A 20,660-nucleotide genomic window follows, 5' to 3' on the forward strand; every position below is an offset into this window, starting at 1 on the left:
GCGTCGTGATTGGTAGAAATAAGCATTTAGTTGAGCGGTTAATCTATTGGTCAAATCATTTGACTCAAATGTCAATTCCAAAATGCAAGGCAAGGACGGCGGGTGGGAGGAGCGGGGATGGAGGAGCGCGGCGTCATCAAGGAGGGCGGCGAGCCGAAGGACGTCGGCGAAAAAGGGGGGGGGGGGGGGCTGCATAGTTCCGCCTGCCAAGATGTGGGTGGTGTCTGGGAGGACGGCGGTAGGCTGCACGACGGCGGGCGAGTGGTCCACGGTGGAGGCTAGGAAGATGGCGCGCAGCACGACGATGACGGTTACCTGAAGCAGGGCGGTGGGCACCAGGATGGCGGCGCAGGACAAGACGGCCGCGCCGTGGAGGATAGACGGCGGGAAGGAGGAGGAGGAGAACCGGAGCGAACGGCAAGAGGCGGCGGACCGGAGGTGGGGCGATGGGGAGGCCAAGGCGAGGGCGGTAAAGGCATCAAGCGGAGGGAAACGAGCGCAAGGGCGCAGCGAGCTGCTGGGAGGCGACGAGCATAGGGAAGCGTGCAGCAGGAGGAGGGCGTGGCTGCTGTGGCTTGCGTACTGGTGTTGGCACCAACAACACGACGCTGGTGGGGTGCTGCTGCTGCTGTGTGGACTGGCACTGTTGGTGGGGTATCGCTGCAGGTGGAATGCTCCGCAGTCACACACCACCCCTAGCGTCTAGTACTCTTGAGTAGGAATAAGTTATTGATATTAAATGGAATAAATTAATGGTTTTCTTGTATATTCTGCATTGGATCCTAGCGCTTCGCTCGTGCGGTATGCAGCAAGCTCCGCCTGAGCGACACTCCTGAATGAGCAGCTCTCACTGAGTGCTGCTTGTTCATGTTATGGGTAGGTCGATAGGCGTGCCCAGGAAACTCGTTTGAGTTCGTGATAATGGTTGAAACGCTATTGCAAACGGCTCAAATCAGCTCGTCAAAGGCAATACAAGAGCTAAGTAACTTGTCGGCAGCAGAACAGATATGTATATTATATCCTTATTACTTAGATTTCCTATGGGATGAATACATATTTCGGCCGCGTTGCCGGCATTATACGTCGGCATAGTGTCAGCAGCAAATATACCTACCCCTAATCATGTTGATTGGCCTAAATAGGGATCTACCGGATGCTTATTCGCTGAAAAAACGTATTGGACATCTGATTGGGCCATGGCCGCCATACAGTGGCCAAGTCAAGTTCTTGTATGTCGGCACCGTCACGATATTCATCCTTATAGCAGGGTTGATATGCTTATCATAATCACATCAAACCCTTGTTGAAGGTGAAGCTGTGTCCGTAGCCACGAAAGCTAGATTTGACTTGATTACAGCACGTATATTACATTGAAATACGCCCAACGTTGGACTTCTTACTTCATCTCGGCGGCCGCGCTTTGCTTTTTCATATTGATCTTCTCCATACTCGTGAACCTCACCAGTCCTCCCGATCCGCTTTTCTCTCGAGCTGCAAGAAAGCGCGAGATACGCTGCGCCGTCAACTGCGACGGATACTCGACCAGCCAGTAGCTAACAGTAGCTAGTGCAATGGTGAGGAACAGCCGAGCGAACAAGCGGTTGAAGTAGTTGGACTGGTGGCTGATCGGCGGGTACTTGACGACGAAAGTGTGCAGCAGGTAGATGGAGAAGCTGATCTTGCCCCAATATCGAAACACACTCCACTCGAACATTGTGGAGACGCAGGACGGCTGCATCACCTCGATCACGATAATCGCCGTCATATACACGCCGACGAAGGGGAAGCCACTCGGAGGAGGCGCAGGGTTCTTCATGACCCAGTCGAAGAGCAAGCCGCGGAAGATCACGCTCATCATCAAGGCGATTATCAGACCTTCCGCCGCTCGCAGGAGTACAAGGTGCCACAATCGGAACTTGAAGCCCGTCTCTTTGATCCACAAGTCGAACTTCACAAACACCACGGCACCCAGAGAACCGAGGACGAAGGTGTGAAGGTGGTGGTTGAGCGACTCGTGGCTGTTGCGAATAATGGTCCAGCCCTGGTACACGGTCCACATGAAGAGAGGGGTCGCCGCTACCCACCAGAAGCGCCGCAACTTGAGCATCGTCAACACGAACAGCGGGATGACGAAGTAGTACGAGATCTCCAACGGCAGCGTCCAGAAGACGTGATAGCGCTGGTCGAACTCGAACGTGAGCATCTTGTTCAGGTTCACCTCGCCAGCCTTTTGCACGATGAAGTAGCGGTGCTGGTTCTCGAACGACAGCCGCGACAGCACAAACGCTGTGATGGCGAACAGCGGGTACACGCGGAAGAACCGCTTCTGGAAGTAGTCGCCCAGGGCGAACGCCCACGCACGCGCGCCAGCACCTTGAGCCAGCAGCTTCATGCTCTTCTTCATGAATAGCCACGTCAGCAGGAACGACGACAGGATGAAGAACGCGTCGACCGCAACCGAGCCGAGGTGGAGATCCGGAAAGAACTCGCGAGAGTGCTGGACCACGACCATCATGGCTGCGAGGCCGCGAATTCCATCGAGGAACAGGATCTTGGTGGCGGGAGCCTGCGGTGGCGGCGGGTTCGCGGCAGCGGGGACCTGTTCAGCCGACGACTTGGTGCTGCTCGCATTGGTCTGTCCTACGAAAGTCTGGTCCTCCGCGTCCGACGAGGACGCCGAGGTCTCTTCGTCCGATAGATCGATCACGCTGAGCTTCACGGTTCCTGCGGGGGTGTCCGCATTGACGGCCTTCTCGTCCCGCCCGCTGGGCGTGGCATTGCGCGCGTCCTGCAGCATCTCGACTGACGCGGCGATTGCAAAGTGAGACTTTGAGCTGCCCTCCCACATCCGGCGCCACGAAATCCTGGGATCTGACTTTCCCGAACAGCGGGTGGATTAACCCCATGTGGTCGCGCGGAGTTGTGGACGCGCCGTGCAAAGCACGCGATGCTTGTTCCAGTTGCTGTGTTGTTGAGTCTGCTTGAGTCATGGGCGAGCAGCGCTCGCCTCAGCCCTTGACTACCGGTAGATCCATTAAGGCACGTGAGTTTCAAAGAACTTTAAGATCGATAGCGCACCACTGCAGTTTGTGGTCTTGAGGCGAGCGCCTACAGGTGAGTCTACTAACTAGCCAAAGTGTATTAACGATAATTAATGAGACTGCGTGTTCCGGTTCATTACTTCATTTCCACGCCAGCTCTCCGTTTTCGCATGGCGATCCGCTCCATGCAAGTGAACCTCACGAGTCCACGCTCACCGGGTTGTTTGGCCCCTCGAGCGGCGAGAAAGCGAGATATCCGCTGGGCCAGCAGCTGGGACGGGCGCTCCACCACGTGGTAGGAGGCCGTCGCCAACAGCAAAATCAGGAACACGCGCGCGAACAAGCGGTTGAAGTACTTGGGCTGCGCGCTGATCGTCGGGTTCCAGATCACGAACGAGTGCAGCAAGTAGACCGAGAAGCTGATCTTGCCCCAGTAGCGCAGCACGCTCCACTCGAACATGGCTGACACGCACGACGGGCGGAGCATCTCGATCACGAAAATTGTCGTCAGCAGAGCGCTAACGAACGGGAACCCTTTAGCTGTCGGCACAGGGTTGGCGTGCACCCAGTCGAAGAACAGTCCGATGAAGCAGACGCTCAGCAGCACAGCAATGACCACACCTTCAACAGCTCGAAGGAGCAGCGTATGCCACCAACGGAACTCAACCCCAGTCCTTTTAACCCACAAGTCCAGTTTCACGAACACCACAGCGGCCAGCGAGCCAGCCAGGAACGTCGGGATGTGAGGCCTGAGAGGCATGTGGCTGGTCCGGTACTCGTAGATGCCTTCGTACACGACCCACACGGCCAGCGGAGCCACCGCCACCCACCAGAAGCGATTCATCTTCAGAATCGCCAGCACAAACACTGGAATCACAAAGTAGTAGGCAATCTCCAGGGGCAGCGTCCACAGCACGAACTGTCGGTGGTTGAACTCGAATGTGAGGACTTGGTCCAGAGCAAACTCGCCCGGGTATTTGACCAGAAAGTAGCGATGCTGGTCTTCAAACGGCAAGCGAGACACAACCATCGCCGTGAGGGCAAACAACGGGTACACGCGGAAGAAGCGCTTCTGGAAGTAGTCCACTAACGCAAACGCCCACGAGCGCACACCTGCGCCTTGAGCCAGCAGCTTCATGCTCTTCTTCATGAAGAGCCACGTGAGTAGGAAGGACGACAGCACGAAGAACGCGTCCACTGCCACAGCACCGAGATTAAGACTCTGCATGTACTCTTTCGAGTGCTGCGTGACCACGAGGATAGCTGCAAGACCGCGGACTCCATCGAGGAACAGAACCTTTGTAGGGGGTGTGACAGCAGGCTTAGCCTCCGGAAGCTTTTCCACTGAAGACTTGGTCCGATCTACGTATGTCTGGTCCTCCGAATCGGACGACGCCGTCGAAGTGTCGGAATCCGATGCCTCGAGCACGCGTAGCTGCACCTCCTCGCCAGCCGGAGTCTCTGAATCCTGGAGCTGCAAGGCCTCAGCCGTTGGCGTGTTGCTCCTCGACATCCTACCGTTCGCTTGGCAGACTGCGGCGCCTGTTGGGAAGTGAGGCGGAGCGACAGATCGCGCTGAATGGACGCCCATGACTGTCAATGGGCACGAACGCACGAACAGCGAGCTTGGTGTCGATCACGGTCGCGCAGCATGGAAATTTTGAGGCAGCGGGTTCGGTGATAGGCGAACGCGATCTGGCCGCGAGGATAGCCATGCTGGCTGGGCGAACGCCTCGTCAATACGCATGGCTTCGTTCACGGGCTTCACTGTGAAGTTCACTGACACAGTGAGAGCCATTTCGCAGCGCGAATTATTCCATGGTAGAACCAGGGAATTGTGTTTTCCACTTCAAAATAGTACTTTCGATATACCGGTACAAACCGGTATTATACCGGTAACCCTGACCGCCCACAGTCCAACCGATGGACGCGTGGCGTTCTCCCCTCACTTCGAATCAAGACCAACAAACAAGCAAGCAAGACCCGCCTCTCCTCGTCCCTTATCGGACTGAGCTGATGGTCATCGCATAAGCTCCCATTAATGAAACTTCGTTTGCCCCCAATGTAGTGGAATCGATTATTACTGTATAACGATGGGCTCGATGACGAGACCAATCTGTAAAGATGCCCACTCCGCAAGTGCAGCGTAATCTAGGATAGCGTTGGCACCACCGGAGGACGACAACAGCTCAACCGGCAAGCTCGGCGCCACAAGTTACTTATGACATGCTACATACACAAGTGTACATGTAGCACACACAAGCTTCTAGGCTGCTCCATGTTTCAGCGGTTTATAAATCCACCCAATCTCCTCTCTTTCTCTCTCAATCTCCTTGGTGCGGCACCAAGTCGTGCCAGTCCGGTAGCTGCCACTTGTTGAAGCGGTCGAGGTCCTCTTTGTCGAACATGCCGTTGATGGCGATGCCCAGCAGCTTGCCGACCTCCTCGTTGCCCTTCTGCGAGAAGTGCAGCCCGTCGACGAAGTACGTCTTGCGGACACTCTCATCGGGGAACGTCGTGTTGAAGTACGTATGCAGGTCCAGCACGTGCACGTTCTCGGCCTTGGCCAGCTCGACGCACGTCTTGGCGTACGAGGCGGCCGACGCGTTGCTGCGGTCCCCGTGGCGCGCCGAGTCGATGACGCAGGGCGGTGTGATGAGTAGCACCTGGCCATGCGGGGCCAGCAGCGGCCGCACCGTGTGCAGGATGCGCTGCAGATTGGCGCGGTAGTCCTGCAGCGACACGAACTGCGCCTTGTCGGGCCCGTGCTCCAGCACGGCGTCGTTGGCGCCCAGGAAGACGGCCACGAAGGACGCCATGTACTCGGTCTGCAGCTCCTTCTCGTAGATAGGCATGGCATGCTGTAGCACCCACCTGAAAAGGGAAATAAATAAACGGTAAAGTATTAGTGAAGTATTAGCAGCGATGAAGTGCAGGACCTACTTGGAGTTGTAGCCCGAGAGGCCGCGGTTGACGCAGTCCACGGAGCGCACGAAGTGGTTCTGCACGATCGTGATGAAGCCGTGCTTGCCCGGGTCGCTGCCGTGCTCCGTGATGGAGTCGCCGATGAAGTAGAAGACCGGGCGGCGCTCGGCCGACAGCGTGAGGCCCATGGCGGCGTTGAGATCTTCTCGCAACTGATTCCCAGGGGGCACTTCAAGCAGGATCGGCCGTTGGTCCACACAATCTATTGTGCCTTTCACGTATTTTGGCGGGTGAGCTGTTAATTCAGGCGGAATTAGAGTCATAAAAGGGCGATTAACGCTTATTTAGTGCTAATTCTGCCTAAGATTGTGAGCGCTTCCCCTAACACCCGCGATCAGCATTTGAGAGCCAATCGGCGGAGATATTAATACGAGCAGAATGGCATGGATTGGCGGGTACATGTAGGAAGCCGCCAATCGCTCTGTTTTCGCCTAACGCAGGCTGGATTAGCTTATTCCACCTTAACTCGGCCTCACCATCGCCGCTCCCAATTCGACCACGGAGGGACGACCCGGAATTAAGATGGGAATTAGCTGGCATCTGTTGCCGTATTCCGTACAAGAGGTTCAACATGCGTTGTGACAGGACTGAATCTTTGAACGCTGGCGTCAGTCCGTGCTCCGTCCCGGAATAGTGGTGAAAACCCATCAACCATCCGACCCGCCTGAATTTTTTATCGTACACTCGCGCCATTTTCTGTTCGATAAAAAATTTCTTTGGAAAAATCAGCTTTTGTTTTCAAAAGTTTGGTTTAGATTGCACATAGCGATTTGGAACGGAGCGCTGTAAGTTGAAGTGCTCCGTTCCCTTTCGCCCCTCTCGCCTTGTGGGTATCGACAACTGCATTGATGGAGGCGCGCCACAAAAGAAGATGCCGTCTAAAGGAAAAGCGCGCGCGAGCACGGCGACGACCAAGGAGGTGGAGGAGGAGCAGGAAGAGAAGGTCGGTCATGTGGGGCGCCGGCCCCACATGACCGACGAGGACGTCCAAGGCGTGCTGGTCGCTGCCCAGGTCTTCGTGTATCCACCTGACGGCAAGAAGAAGGAGACGGCCGGCCAGATCGACGTCCCCAACATTGCAGATCTCTACGATCGCTGCTCCGCTACTATCCGAAAGATTATCGACCGGAAGCCAAGGATCGGCAGCGGTCGAGTGCCCATTCACGACCCTGCCGTCCTGGCGCAGCGATTGCGCTCGCTGCCGCCGAACTTGAGCGCGAGGCAAAAGGCAAGGCGCGCGGGCGTGGCACCAAGCACACTAGCACGGCTGCGCGATTCCATCGAGCAGAAGCTCGCTGAGGCGACTACGGTCCGTTTCGAGGCTGCCAACCGGAGCGTGCGGATTGAGATGTTGCAGCAGCTTTGTCGTGACGACGTGACAGAGGTGTGGATGGCGTATTACGCTGTCACCGACTGTGGATTCGTAGATGTGTGGCTCGTCGGGAAGGGCGTGAAGGTTTACGTGTTGTTTGACAAGATGTGGACCCTTACCTGCAAGGCTGCCGTCCGGTGTGTGAAGCGGTTTATTCTTGCAGGCATCGAGTGTCGGTACCGGCTGTGCATGCTGCACTACAAGCTCACGGCAATCATTACAAGGACTGCAGTAATTACTTGGTCTGGATCGGCTAACCTGACAATCGCGGCGTGGATCCACAGCGACGAGCTTTTGGTCTGCACAGAGGGACCTTGTGGTAAGTTTTCGTTTTCGTTTGTAGCACTTTCAATCGCAACATTTCTGTTTTGCTAACTTGTTGTACTTTTCACATTTATAGAGTACGAGGCATACAAGTTGTTGTACTGGCTGTGGTCGAGAGGCATCACTGCAACATTGGACGACTTGGCCAATTTGGTCGCCCGAAATCCGGTCGGCAGTGAAGCTGGAGACATCACCATCGTCGTGTCGGACAAGGAGCTCAAGTTCGTCGAGGGGGAGGCTGGGAAGCTGGGACTGCAGGAGTGGGTCGACGGCTGCTCTAACTACAGACGGATGACTCGTTACTTGGACCAGTGCGCGCAGGAACGCGAGCTCGCTATGCTCTGCGGTCAGAACGCAGTAGTTCTAGCGGCAGAGCGGCCTCCCATACGGGATCTGGACGCCCACGGCCTCCCAATGCCTGAACCACAGAGTCCACCCGCCCCCGAAGCCCCTGGCCCCTTCCAAGCTCTACAGACTACAGCGGCCACCCTAGAACGAACACTGGGCAAATTAAAGCAATGGTCGCCAATCTATCGCTTCTGGAGTGTACAAGACGAGGTAGACCAGCTACAACAAGATGTGCAAGACGCGGTCGATGCGAGACTGCATGGCGTCTCCACTCCCCAACGAGTCCTCTTGGACGAAAAGTTACGCGTTGCAGAAGCCCGAAGGCAGAACAAAGAGCTTCGGATCAAGCGAGAGAGAAGAGAGCATGCCATACTCCGATACCTCAAAGTCAGGAAGGCATTGGATTTTGCTGAAGAAGAGCTTGACGAAGTGGCCCTGGAGGAGACAACAGCTCAGACACGCGCAACGGCAGGGTCAAGCGCAAGAGGGCGAAGGCAGAGTGAGCAAAAGGAAACAAGTTATGTATTTGTGCATTTACACTACTTGGCTACTCCTGTCTTCCTTATCGGTGGCGGGTGCGGCAAGAATCGAGCGGCAAGGTCCTCGAGGAAGCGCGCACACCGATTCGACCGGACCTGGATCGTAACAGGGTTATGAGCCCAAGACCCATCCGGGTCTAAACGCGTGTCTGGCTGCAAGTGTTGCAACTGCGGATTGAAGACTCCGACCACTGCCGGATCAGCTGGAAGCTGGTGGCCGAGTGGGGTAGCGCGCTGTCCGATCAGCGGGAGCTGGCGACCGAGCGCGTGTGTGCCGCTGTCCGATCAGCCGTTGGCTGGTGACCGAGCGGAGCAGCTGTCCGATCAGCGTGTAGCTGGTGACTGAGTGCGACTCCAACTCACTGTCCGATCAGCCGCTGGCTGGAGACCGAGTGCTGTTGGAGAGGAGAAGGACGTGCTGGACTTCACGACGGGCAAGAAGGTGCTCGGGAGTGCGAAGGACCAGGCGGAGTTTGGCGGAAAAGAACTGGGAGACCGTGCGGAACGCCGGAGAGCTGGTTCTGAAGAAGAGCTTGGAGACCAGCATATCGCTGGAGAGCAAGTTCGAGGAGAAGACGCTCGTGGACCAACAAGTGCTACCATGTTGGAAAAGGTAGGGCGCCGCGGGGATTGAACTCACAACATACCTGTAGAACATAGCTCGTTAGACCGTTACACCATACAGGCGCCCCGGTCGTCGTCTCTTCGGGTTGGGACTTGACACTGTCTGATTGCATATTCCAACATTTAAGGACTCAAAGAAGAAAATACCCAAGAAGTGCTTCATTTGTGGGAGCACCGAGCACTTGAGGGCTGAGTGTCCTGATCGAGTGGAGGGCAACCACGGGGGGCGGAGCTAATGCTAATGAGCAGAAGTGGAAACCACGTGCGAACATGACGACTCGGCACGATGCGAGCCGTGACGCAGATTCGTCCAGCGAGAACGATGAGCTTGGCGAGTCGGCGAGTCGGCTGGACGCTCTGATAATTGATGCAGGGTTGTCAGCTGATTCTGGTGATGCTGAGAGACTAGCGACATCGGATGATGAGGAAGAACAGGAAGGGAATGACTCTCACGCGCATGTTGGCTGGTGGCATGACGGCCAAGACCATGACGAAGGCGAAGCAAACACCAGCAGTGGCTGGTGGTACTTCGACACCGCCGCGAACGTGCACGTGACAGGGAACCCCTGGTACTATGTTGCCTTTACTCCGGATCCGAGTCAGTCCCAGCATATTCAAGGTGTGACTGCTGCTTTGGCATCGCGAATTGCTGGAGTAGGCACGGTAGCGCTGATTACTATGGTTGATGGAGAACTAGCTCCAGTGACTCTGAACGATGTGTTTTACGTGCCTGGTGCTACGCACGGATTGTTTTCCATTGGACTAGCTGCTGAACAGGGCTTTGATTTTGATTATGATCGTCAGTCACGGGACTTTCGAGTGCAAGATGAAGGGAGGACAGTGATTGTGGCAAGTCCACATGAGGCAACGTGGGGATTCCAGGTTACCCACCCGTCTAATGGTGATGTCGTCGGACCGCAGGACCAGCTTCTGAGCAACTTCACGGCTGCGGACGGTGTGGCATCGCTCAGGCTGTGGCATGAGCGGCTGGGTCACACTTGCCCTCAGTATCTGAAGGTAATGGTCGACAAATGGCTCGTACGTGGCATGCTGATGAAGCAGCGCGACCTTGGTGCCTGTGACGCGTGCCATATCGGCAAGCAAAAGAAGAAGCCGCACCTAAAGAAGCTCGAGCGGAACACGAAAACGCCAAACCAAGTGGTCTACGCGGACCTGCTGATCCCGAGTAAGGACAACGGTACTCGTTTCGAAGCTGTGCTCGTCATTATGGACGGATTCTCCAGATTCGTGACGCTGCACCTGCTTACGAGTAAGTCTAGCGAAGTGGTGAACCGACACATCAAGGAATATGTGTTGTGGGCAGAAAGACAAGCTGGTCGACACAAGGTTCGTCAAGTTTGGACGAGAACGCTCCACGTCAAATAAAAAGTTTGCCAAATCCTGACAGACAAGGGTGGTGAATTTGTTACACGGAGATGGAGTTGTGGTATAAGGCTCATGGTATCGAGCATGTTCTGGTTGGCCCGAAGAGTTCGCAGCTGAACTTATGCGAGCGGACTCATCAGTCTCTCGTGGAGATGACGAGGGCGTCGATGCACGATGCTGGATTTCCTAAGAGTCTGTGGCCTGAGGCTCTACGGAACGCGGTGTAAATCAAGAACCGTATCTACAACAAAGGCACAGGTGGGGTCCCGTATGAGATGCTGTTTGGTGTAAAACCTGACTTGCATCACGTACGCAAGTTTGGGGCGCTCGCATACGTTCACGTACCAGTCACACCAGGAAGGAAGAAGCACCATGACAATGCCAGATTGGGTTTCGTACTCGGCTACGCTGAGGACGTGATAGGCTGTAAGGTGTATTTCCCGGACAATCGCACAGCAAAATTTGTGTCGGACCTCCGTGTTGCAGAGGGTGTGATGTACCGCGACAGACATGAAGTAACTGTGGAGGAAGATGACTTGGAGTCTTTGCACTTTGTACAATCGGGTGAGATCGTCGAGGACGACGACGCTGTCTCGACACTCTATGAGTCTACTATGGAGTTGGAAGCAGAAGGCAATACTGCCGCCGCGCCATCGGTGCACGAGACCATGGCCGGACCGACCGTGGATCTCGAGAGAGGCGAGATGTGTGGCGCTCCGAGTGCAGCTCCAAGCGCAAGTGCAGCTCCAAGCGCAGAGGCAAGTGGAGATTTGAGTGCACTACCGAGTGGCAGTGGCCGCTCACGCACAGATACCAGGGAGGCGTCTCGAGCGACACCAGCTAGCAGTGTGGCGGATGTTGGTGGAGTGACGGCAGCACTACCCAGTGAGCCTGCAGAAATACGAAGTACGCAGACAGAAACGCAGTCTGATCTTGATGAATTGCAGAGTGAGTTGCAGAGTGAGCTTTTGACTGGGAGTCAGGATGATTGTCCGAGTGATGATACGGAACCGGAGCAGCACTCATCCGTGATAGACTCACCTGGAACTATGGATTCACCACCCACACACGATGTTGCTGCAACGTCCGATCCTGCATCTTGTGACGGTAGCGAGTCGGTTGCTGGTCAGTATGGATCTGACGTAGGCGACACGGAGGAACTTGATGATGGAAATGCAGTGGCTGCTGAGGAGGAACTTGACGATGAGGATGCGACTACTGTTGCGAGTGTCTGTGGAAAATTGATGGGGGAAACGTCAACGTGACGAGACTCCTTCTGAGGAGATTCGTGTAGAGCAGAGTGCTGAGAGGCAGGAGCCACAGCGAACTCGGCGCACTGGGCTGCGCGAGTATCATGAGCGTCGGCGCCCGGCCTACTTGCGGGACTATGTGATGAATGTGACGCAGAACACGTCACGGGTGTTGGATCAGAATGGCCGTCCGATCCGAGCAAGTGATGTACGCGTTCCTCGCAACCGCAGGGAGTCTCGACGTAGCAAGTACCGGGAGTTTTTCATAAGGGCAGAGCTGGAGGAGATGGCTGCGATGAGGTCACAACATGTTCTGGAGGAGATCGCCATCGAGGACGTTCCCAAGGACGCAAAGCCAATCAAGACGAGATTCGTGTACGATATCAAGACGGACCACCAAGGCTACGTAATTCGCTTTAAGGCGAGGCTGGTTGCACTTGGCAACTGCCAGTGCCCTGGAATCGATTTCGGTGATACGTTCTCGCTTGTGGCTCGTATGTCTTCGTTTCGTTTGATGGTTGGACTAGCAGGAGCACTGAATCTGATGCTCTATGGCGGAGACATCAATACAGCATACATGAACGCGAAGCTAGGAATACGACAGTATGTGAGGTCGATTGAGGGTTCCCCTGTGAAGTGGATGGGCACATCTACGTGGTAGTGAAGGCATTGTATGGGTTAAGACAGTCTGGACGTGAATGGAACACCGAGTTGAACCGGTGGATGCTGGATCGTGGCTATCAACGGTCTTTGACTGAACCCTGCCTGTATTATCATGTTGAAGTCATAGTTACTCCCGCCGTTTACCCGCGCTTGGTTGAATCTCTTCACTTTGACATTCAGAGCACTGGGCAGAAATCACATTGTGTCAACACCGTCTCCGGCCATCACAATGCTTTGTTTTAATTAAACAGTCGGATTCCCCTTGTCCGCTCCAGTTCTGAGCCGGTTGTTCAACGCACTAGGGAAACAGCCGCCAGCCCGAAAGCCAACGACCTTTCTCTCCGGCGCAGCAAGAGCAGCCCGACCGCCGGGCCGCATCCGGTCCCCGAAAGGTGAGGAGATCATGCCGGGTTTGGTCTATGTGGATGACATCTTGGTGGCGACCAAGGATGAAAAGCAGAAGGAGAAGTTGTTCGAAGACCTGGAGAAGGAGTACGGACTCAAGGACCAGGGACTTTTGACGCAGTATCTCGGGGTGGAAGTGGAGCAAACCGCTGACCGCTTCATCATCCGCCAGAGCAAGTACGCTCGAGAAATTTTGGAGAAGTTTGGCTACGCTGAGGCACAGTCGGTTGGGAACCCGATGGAGGTGAATGCTCGCCTCGTGCCGCTTGGTGATGATGAAGAAAGCGACACCAGCTTTCCATATCGAGAGGCAGTGGGTATGTTAATGTATCTGCCCACTAGTACCCGACCTGATTTGGCGTTCGCACTGAGCCAGCTGAGCCGCTTTGTAGCAAAGCCATCCAGCAAGCATGTTGGGGCTCTGAAACGAGTCCTACGGTACCTCGCAGGTACCGTGAACTATGGAATTACGTATGACCGACAGTCGAGCGAGTCGAAGACTGTGGTGCTTGAGGGCTACTGCGACAGTGACTGGGCCAACGACCCGGAGACCCGCAAAAGCACGACAGGTTTCGTGTTCACGCTGGCTGGTGGGGCGGTATCCTGGATGTCGAGACGCCAATCCATCGTCGCTCTATCTACGGCTGAGGCAGAGTACGTGGCCGCCTGTGAAGCGACAATGGAGGCAGTTGCAGAAAGCAACATTCTGCAGGAAATACTGCCACACAAGTGTCTGAAGCTGCGCATTGGTATCGACAACCAAGCCGCGCACATCATGGCTACGAATCCTACCTACAGCCGTCGCACCCGACACATTGAGTTGCGCTGGCACTTTGTGCGTGAGCAAGTTGAACGAGGCGTGATTGAACTGCACAAGATAAGAGGCGAGGTGAACCCCGCTAGCACTTTCACGAAGCCGCTCGACAAGCTGCGTCTGCAGAACATGCTGGGGCTGGCCGGCATTGGTGATGCGGATTAGTCGAAGCTCATGCTTCGAGGGAGGCGTGTTGGAATGCACATTGAAGACCAGGGCGAAAGCTGAGTCTTGGTACCTGAGAAAATTAGCAGAGCTGAGAGCTGCGGGTCGTTGCATGAGAAACGGGCTCAAGCCCGAGAGTAGTGGTAAGAGCTGGGAGGCTCAGCCAATCAATCTTTTTCCTTTTTCCTACTAGTGGCCGTACGGACCAACAAGTGCACCTTCCAAAACCAGCAGTATCCTTCCAGCTCTGTACCTGCATCCACTACCATGGGGCTCTGGTCCAGAGAGGGCGTCACGCACAACGTGTGGACGGCCTACGTCTTCACGCTCTTCTTCTGGTCCGCCCGAAGGTAGAATGCCCCTTTGCCAACCAAAATGTATCAATCCCCTCCCTCCTTGCATTAACGAGCCATTGCCGCCAGTATTCTGTTCCAGCAGGTCGTGGCCGGCTACGTGTTCGTGCTCACGGCGTCCAACAAGCCCGTGGGCATCGTCAAGGGCATCCAGGGTATCTCGCAGCTCGTCTTCTCGCTGCCGGGCGGCTACTTCGCCGACCGCACGCGGCGCGACACGATCCTCAAGCTCTCGGGCGCCATTGGCATCGTGGGCGCCGTCATCACCTTCCTCTCGGTCGAGATGACGTCCGTCACGGGGCTCTACGTGGCCTTCGGGCTCTGGGGGCTCTTCGCGGCCTTCCAGAGCCCCGCCATGGAGGCGCTCTTCGCCGACTCGATCCCGCCGGGCAAGCGCAGCTTCCCCTTCATGATCAAGTACAACATCAGCAACCTGGCGCAGATGCTCGGGCCCGTGCTCAGCATCTTCCTCTTCCTCTTCTACGGCGACGAGTGGCAGCTGCCCGAGCTCAAGCCCGTGCTCGAGTTCGGCTGCGTGCTGGCGGTCGTGGGCTCGCTCGTGCTCTTCCAGTTCGACGACGACCGCGCCAAGGACTACATGCTGGACAAGAGTCAGGAGGAGAAGGAGGAGGAGGAGCTGCTCGAGAAGATGGTCACGCCGTCCCCGCTGCGGACGCCCAAGCTGGTGGGCAACGGCGCCGAGATCGACATGGTGTACGACTACTCGGACGAGGACGACATCACTGTGGACGACAAGTCGCCGCCGACCGCGACGGAGAACACGGCGCTGCTGCTGCTCAAGGGCAAGACCGCCAAGGAGCTGGATCTGGAGCGCCAGCAGCGGCTGCAGCAGGAGGACGATGACGAGGAAGAAGGGTACATGGCCCACCTGGACGCCAAGTTCCTGTGCTTCCGCACCAAGCACGTGCCGTACATCCTGTTCGTCTCGGACTTTGTGATCAGCAACGGCGCCGGCATGACCATCAACTTCTTCCCGCTCTTCTTCAAGGAGGAGTACGGCCTCACGCCGATCCACGTCTGCGCGCTGTTCATGAGCCAGCCGCTCGTCGTCATGATCCTGTCGTTCATCGCGCAGCGATTGTCCAAGCCGTGCGGTCGCATGCCCATTATCGCCTTCACGCGCGCCTTCTCCGTCGCGTGTCTGTTTTCCATGGCGTACGCGCAGCCGATGGCGCTGCAGATCGTGCTGTTCTTGATGCGTGGAGGCATGATGCGCTGCTCGCAGCCTCTGCGCCGCTCAATCCTGATGGACTACGTGCCGAAGAACATTCGTGCGCGCTGGAACGCGCTGGAGGGTTTGTCGGTGTTCTCCTGGTCGGGCAGTGCTGTGCTTGGAGGCTTCTTGATCGACGCGTACGGCTACCGCATGTGTTTCATTATTACGTCGCTCGTCTACTGCGTGGGCTTGAGCATGGAGATGGTCCTCTTGCCACTGACCAAGCACGCGGTTGAAAGATAGACAGATATAATCCTGCTCCCGACCCATTCACTAAGCTTACAAACAAGGTTCGCTAGTAGTATTACCGATTATCATCAACACACTCGACGTGAGCTCTACACATCGAAGATCCTCTCACGCGCCACCTCCAGTGCGTTCTTGTTCATCACGGAGCTGATGCACGCCGGGCAGAACCTCACGTTTCTCCTGGCCAACTGCATGTCCGGGTCTACGAAGCTCAGCTTCTGCACCACCTTGCACGAATGACAGACGTGACCGAAGCACAACCTGCACGTATTGTTTCCCTTGGCCATATCGCCAAGCACGTCACGCACACGCTTCTGCTGTTGGGGACTCCTTTGACTTTGGACTTAGCGAAGACTCGATCCAGCGTGTAGCTCAATTTGCGCATCTGGCCGCTAAACGAGCACTTGACAACGACAGGAACGCGTTGGCCATGCCTGGCACAAGAAGCTTGCGGATCATGTCACCGCCCGGACCCATGCTGCCAGTCGAGTACATTTCAATTTGGTTTGGCCCAGCCTGACGCCAAAAGCCGATGATTGACGTGCTGCCTCGGACTCGGTTCGAAAGTTCATGCGTCTCCGGAAAGCTTACCGAGTGAACGAACTGGTACCCCAGACGCTCACCGTTGTCGCGTTGAACATACCCAGTGTCTTCGAGATATACGTAGTCGCGGTTCTTCACGAGGCTCGTCGAGGCGAGAGGAGGATCGAGCTCCATCCACTTGAGCATGAGCGTCTGGAACGGGTTCTCGACACTTGGCTCGACAATGGTATCCAGCACCGCGGCGCCACTGATGTCATCGACGTACGAAGCTTTGAGGCGCATTGCCTCTAGGTCCTCATTGATGATACCGAACATCAAGTCGTCGAGCTTCCCCTCCAGGGTCCCCACGCACAAGATTGTCGGAAGACCACCACCCGATGGCTCACAGCTTTTAGCGGAGTGAGCAGACTCAAGTCGCTCAGTGAACACCCGTAGGCCTTCGCGCGTCTTCAGCGGCTTTCAGCGACGAGGATCGACAAGGCGGATGGCCGGCCGCAGGTAAGCGTTGCATAACTCGAGATTAGATTCGACGATGTTCTTGGCCACGTCCTGCAGTTGAAGTCGGTCGTCGGCAGTGAGGCGGAGTTCCGGAAACGGGTTGAGCACGAAGCGTCCTTTGCTCATGAGCAGTGATGGCCAAAAATGTACGGGAAGGCATTGGAGGTAAAGCGATCTGTAGCAATATGAATTGCAGTACCAACGCAGCCAGCAATAATAACTGCAATACTGGTCGTTCTTGCAATAATTACTGCAATACTATAACCATAGTACTCTGTCGTCGTAGAGGTCGCCGATAGCACATATGCCGTCGGAACTGGGTTTTGAGAACATTATTGTCTTGACATTGACAGCCTTGCTGCTTCTAAGTGAAATACTAGGGTTTGAAGAGTTTATTCGGCTGGCTTAAGACAGTAAGAATTGCAATTCCGCAGCGCTCTGCATTGCAATAGCTTGCAAGCTTGCAGTATGGCATTGCAATAAGTATTGGTAAATGCCAATACCTGCAATACATTTTTGGCCATCACTGCTCATGAGTATGACTATTTATACGAGCTGGGGGTGGTGCTTGAGAGGGATTGAAATCAAAAGTGAGGCTACGAAGCATGACCAAGCTGATCAGATCGATACAAATACTTCGTTTGTCACTCGGTGCGGTCAGGCAGTTCGTGGTTTCGGGGGTCAGACGTAGGTGCCAATCTAGCCTCTGGGGGCACCAACTCCACAACTTAAATCAGCCGGAGCTGGGCCGTCTCTACAAGGAAAATATTGTTGGCTCACTTAACGGATAATTCGTCACGAAAATGGTATGAGTTCTTTCTGACAGTCAATTTACTAAACAAGACGAGACGTACGAGGCTCACCGACTAATCTTCAGACAAGTAGGCTAGTTCGCTACCAAAGTCCCCGCTCTCAGTCGAGCTGGTGTGGCTCCTAAGGTAGTTAACGCCCTTCTTCGTGGAAAGCATTTTCGCTCGAACGACGTCGATAGCACTCATGCCCTTCACCAAGTTGATACAAGCAGTGCAGAATGTCACCTTGCGTCTGGACAGCATCAGGTCTGGGTCCACGAAACTCATCTTCTTCACGACTTTGCACGAATGGCACACGTGCCCGAAGCACAGTTTGCAGGTGCTGTTGCTCCTTCCAAAGTCACCAAGCCGACGGCCTGCGAGTGAACTGCTACAAACGACGCACCCGTTCGTCCTGTGGGGCGTGCCGTGCTGCCTGAACTCCGTGTAGGCCTTGTCGAGCATGAACGAAAGCTTGCGCATTTCACCGCAGTTGGCGTACTTGACGCTGGACAAGAAGGCAGAAGCCATTCCCGGCACCACCAGAACGCGGATCCAATCGCCGCAAGGATCAAAGATGCCGGTAGCGTAGATCTCCATCGTGTTGGGCCCAGCTTGTCGCCAAAAACCAATGATCGATGCGTTGCCCCGAATTCGGTTGGGAAGCTGATGCGTTTGTGGGAAGCTCACGGTGTGGAGGAGGTGGTAGCCGAGTCGTTCACCATTTTCGGCAGTCACGAACCCGGTCCCCTCAGCGTACACGTAGTCCCGGTTCTTGACGAGGTTGGTCGAGGCGAACGGGATATCAAGCTCCATCCACTTGATGACGAGAGACTGGAACGGATCTTCGAGCGTTGGCAGCACAATGGGGTCTAGCACCGCAGCACCGCTGACGTCGTCGACGTACGAGGCCTTGAGCCGCATGGTCTCGAGGTCTTCACTCATCACGCCGTACATCAAGTCTTCCAGCTTGCCTTCCATGGTTCCGATGCATAGAATCATTGGAAGACCAGAGCCTGTGAGGTCGTTAGCACCGGAGCATCGGGCGCTTTCAGGCCGCTCTGCATACACAGTGAGCTTCTCTCGCGTCTTGATCTTCTTCCAGCGTTTCGGATTGACTTTTCGCTTGCTCAAGGATACAAAGTTGTTGTACTTCTGGAAGTTGGACATGATGAGGTCGTTCGCTAGATCCTGCAACTGCAGCCGCTCGTCGGGCAACATCTGCATCTCCGGGAACGGGTTCACGATAAATCGCTCCTTGCCCATGGTGTTTTGTGCTGCGAAGAACTTGAGAACGAAAGTGAGAGCGATATGACAGTGCTTGCTTTCGTTCTCTACAGAAACAGTCTGTATTCATAACATGTTAGAATGACGAACCAGCCTCTGCCACATCGAGGACAAATGGATACACGAAATCAGGATACTTTAGCCTTTACCTCTCAGCTGGTAGGGATCCCTCAGCAGCAGAATTAGGTTTCTTTAGCCAGCTCTACCACAAGTCTATAGCCTGTTAATCAATTTTATTCTTCTCTCAGCTGGTTGGGACAGCGTGATAAGAAAAAATACGCACTTGTTCAGATTAGGGGTAGTCAATGTCCGCAGCAACAGCTCACTTTTTTCCGCCGCAGCAAGTCGGATTTTTTTCCGGGGCTGTGATTGGCCAGGAAAAAAATCGGCGACCGGAACAAAAAGTCATTCCAGTCGAGCCGCCTCGTAATAGAGGTGACATTTGGGCAAGCAGCTGGCGGTAGCTAATGCGGGTAAATGGGTACCTTGACCAAAAACAGTGATGGGCATTATGAGTCAAACAGTTCAACACTGGTACATTGCGAAGACTGTCGACGCAGAACGCCATGACTGGCGCGACCTGTCCGCTATCAACCGCCGCGTTCTGTAGGCACCGAGTCTTGGTCGCCTTGGCATGTGCAGCTTTGCGGAGCTTGCTTTCAGCGCATCAATGATGAAAAGGGATCGTAATGCTGGTATCATTCGCGGTTGGCCTGCGGCGCCGACGCCGCTGCCTCAAGCAGCGGATTTGTCAATGAAGCAGCTTCCCCACTATGAATCTACGAGTCACAAGGAAGATAGACTACAGCCGTGAGGAAACCGTGATGTCGAAGCTGCTGGGCTGTAGCTTTAATGCTAACAAGCTCCATCGCATTATAGACAATTGACAAAAGCTTGTTAAGAATATGTATGACCCGTGGTAGTTTCAGAAATCCTCCACAGTGGAGGTGATCTGCACCACAAAAATAACTTTGTGCAAGATAAGACACCCAGGCAGGGACACACCTCTATATAACTTCTTCGCTACAACACTTTCGCACAGACTGCTTTCCAACGGGGTTTTCATCGTTCCTACGAAGCACAGGGCTCTATCAACACGAACATCGATGGAGTGGAACGAGTCTGCTGGTTACCACTCTGCTGACCCCACTTTGCGGAGCGATTACGATGATAACGGCTCGTCGACTGCTTCTACCGTCTTCGAAACCAGCGATTTCGACATGGATGTGGTCCTTGATGAGGTTTTGGCAAGTAATGTGGACTCGGATCTCGATTCTGACGAGACAGCGTATGGGAAACCGATGAAGAATATGTCACGAGCTGTATAGCGGATGCGGTTCGAGAAGAGTTTAATGTACCCTTTGACGACCACGACTGGCATGAATTTGACTTCGCAGATTTCAATTTGGACACTGAGATTTTGGGCGACGTTGAAGTTCTTTCTGAGCTGGACTATGACTCGCTGCTTGATTTGATGTGCGCGCATCAACTTGCCGCGGAGGAGAAGGGAGTAGGAGGCGACGACGCAGATTCAGGAAAAAGGGAACAGAGTGCGCTGACGGGGTCTGCACGGCACAATTAGTGGCATTTGACGATGCCAAAGGGAGTTGTTATCCGCACCTTGGTAGCGAGGTCTACATAATTCCACCGCCCCCTCAACTGACGTACGAATCGCATGGTGCTGCGGAGGCTGCTATACACGCTTGGACACTCGCACACAACTACAATCTATCGCGGCGTCGGGTTCGGTATCTACCAGGCACTAAAACTGTTTGGGCGCGAAAGT

General features: G+C 55.0%; 8 protein-coding genes across 8 annotated transcripts; 3 read left to right on the top strand and 5 right to left on the bottom strand.

The window, feature by feature from the left end:
- Positions 1-89: 89 nt before the first annotated feature.
- PHYSODRAFT_286151 (hypothetical protein) lies at positions 90-706 on the top strand (the record flags this gene model as incomplete). Its single annotated transcript, XM_009529845.1, is given in 3 exon segments — positions 90-106; positions 133-172; positions 184-706. The coding sequence occupies 1 exon segment, from the start codon at positions 341-343 to the stop codon at positions 704-706; it is 366 nt and encodes a 121-aa protein (XP_009528140.1). The 5' UTR covers positions 90-106; positions 133-172; positions 184-340.
- A 690-nt stretch (positions 707-1,396) lies between these two features.
- Positions 1,397-2,797, bottom strand: PHYSODRAFT_252856 (hypothetical protein; the record flags this gene model as incomplete). Its single annotated transcript, XM_009529846.1, has 1 exon — positions 1,397-2,797. The coding sequence occupies one exon, from the start codon at positions 2,795-2,797 to the stop codon at positions 1,397-1,399; it is 1,401 nt and encodes a 466-aa protein (XP_009528141.1).
- Positions 2,798-3,177: 380 nt separating this feature from the next.
- On the bottom strand, positions 3,178-4,554 carry PHYSODRAFT_505902 (hypothetical protein; the record flags this gene model as incomplete). Its single annotated transcript, XM_009529847.1, has 2 exons — positions 3,178-3,816; positions 3,862-4,554. 2 exons carry the CDS (start codon positions 4,552-4,554, stop codon positions 3,178-3,180), a joined length of 1,332 nt encoding a protein of 443 aa, XP_009528142.1.
- Positions 4,555-5,365: 811 nt separating this feature from the next.
- Positions 5,366-6,154, bottom strand: PHYSODRAFT_508863 (hypothetical protein; the record flags this gene model as incomplete). The annotated part of the gene is made up of 2 exons (XM_009529848.1): positions 5,366-5,915; positions 5,985-6,154. 2 exons carry the CDS (start codon positions 6,152-6,154, stop codon positions 5,366-5,368), a joined length of 720 nt encoding a protein of 239 aa, XP_009528143.1.
- A 743-nt stretch (positions 6,155-6,897) lies between these two features.
- PHYSODRAFT_301470 (hypothetical protein) lies at positions 6,898-8,955 on the top strand (the record flags this gene model as incomplete). Its single annotated transcript, XM_009529849.1, has 4 exons — positions 6,898-7,335; positions 7,504-7,717; positions 7,799-8,499; positions 8,791-8,955. 4 exons carry the CDS (start codon positions 6,898-6,900, stop codon positions 8,953-8,955), a joined length of 1,518 nt encoding a protein of 505 aa, XP_009528144.1.
- A 5,228-nt stretch (positions 8,956-14,183) lies between these two features.
- On the top strand, positions 14,184-15,749 carry PHYSODRAFT_505173 (cystatin-like cysteine protease inhibitor domain-containing protein; the record flags this gene model as incomplete). Its single annotated transcript, XM_009529850.1, has 2 exons — positions 14,184-14,266; positions 14,339-15,749. The coding sequence occupies 2 exons, from the start codon at positions 14,184-14,186 to the stop codon at positions 15,747-15,749; spliced, it is 1,494 nt and encodes a 497-aa protein (XP_009528145.1).
- Positions 15,750-15,844: 95 nt separating this feature from the next.
- On the bottom strand, positions 15,845-16,922 carry PHYSODRAFT_332787 (hypothetical protein; the record flags this gene model as incomplete). Its single annotated transcript, XM_009529851.1, has 4 exons — positions 15,845-16,091; positions 16,171-16,271; positions 16,347-16,754; positions 16,830-16,922. 4 exons carry the CDS (start codon positions 16,920-16,922, stop codon positions 15,845-15,847), a joined length of 849 nt encoding a protein of 282 aa, XP_009528146.1.
- Positions 16,923-17,662: 740 nt separating this feature from the next.
- On the bottom strand, positions 17,663-18,853 carry PHYSODRAFT_332788 (hypothetical protein; the record flags this gene model as incomplete). Its single annotated transcript, XM_009529852.1, has 1 exon — positions 17,663-18,853. The coding sequence occupies one exon, from the start codon at positions 18,851-18,853 to the stop codon at positions 17,663-17,665; it is 1,191 nt and encodes a 396-aa protein (XP_009528147.1).
- Positions 18,854-20,660: the final 1,807 nt, after the last annotated feature.

The sequence above is a fragment of the Phytophthora sojae genome, assembly GCF_000149755.1.
Source record: "Phytophthora sojae unplaced genomic scaffold PHYSOscaffold_5, whole genome shotgun sequence".
Classification (NCBI taxonomy): domain Eukaryota; phylum Oomycota; class Peronosporomycetes; order Peronosporales; family Peronosporaceae; genus Phytophthora; species Phytophthora sojae.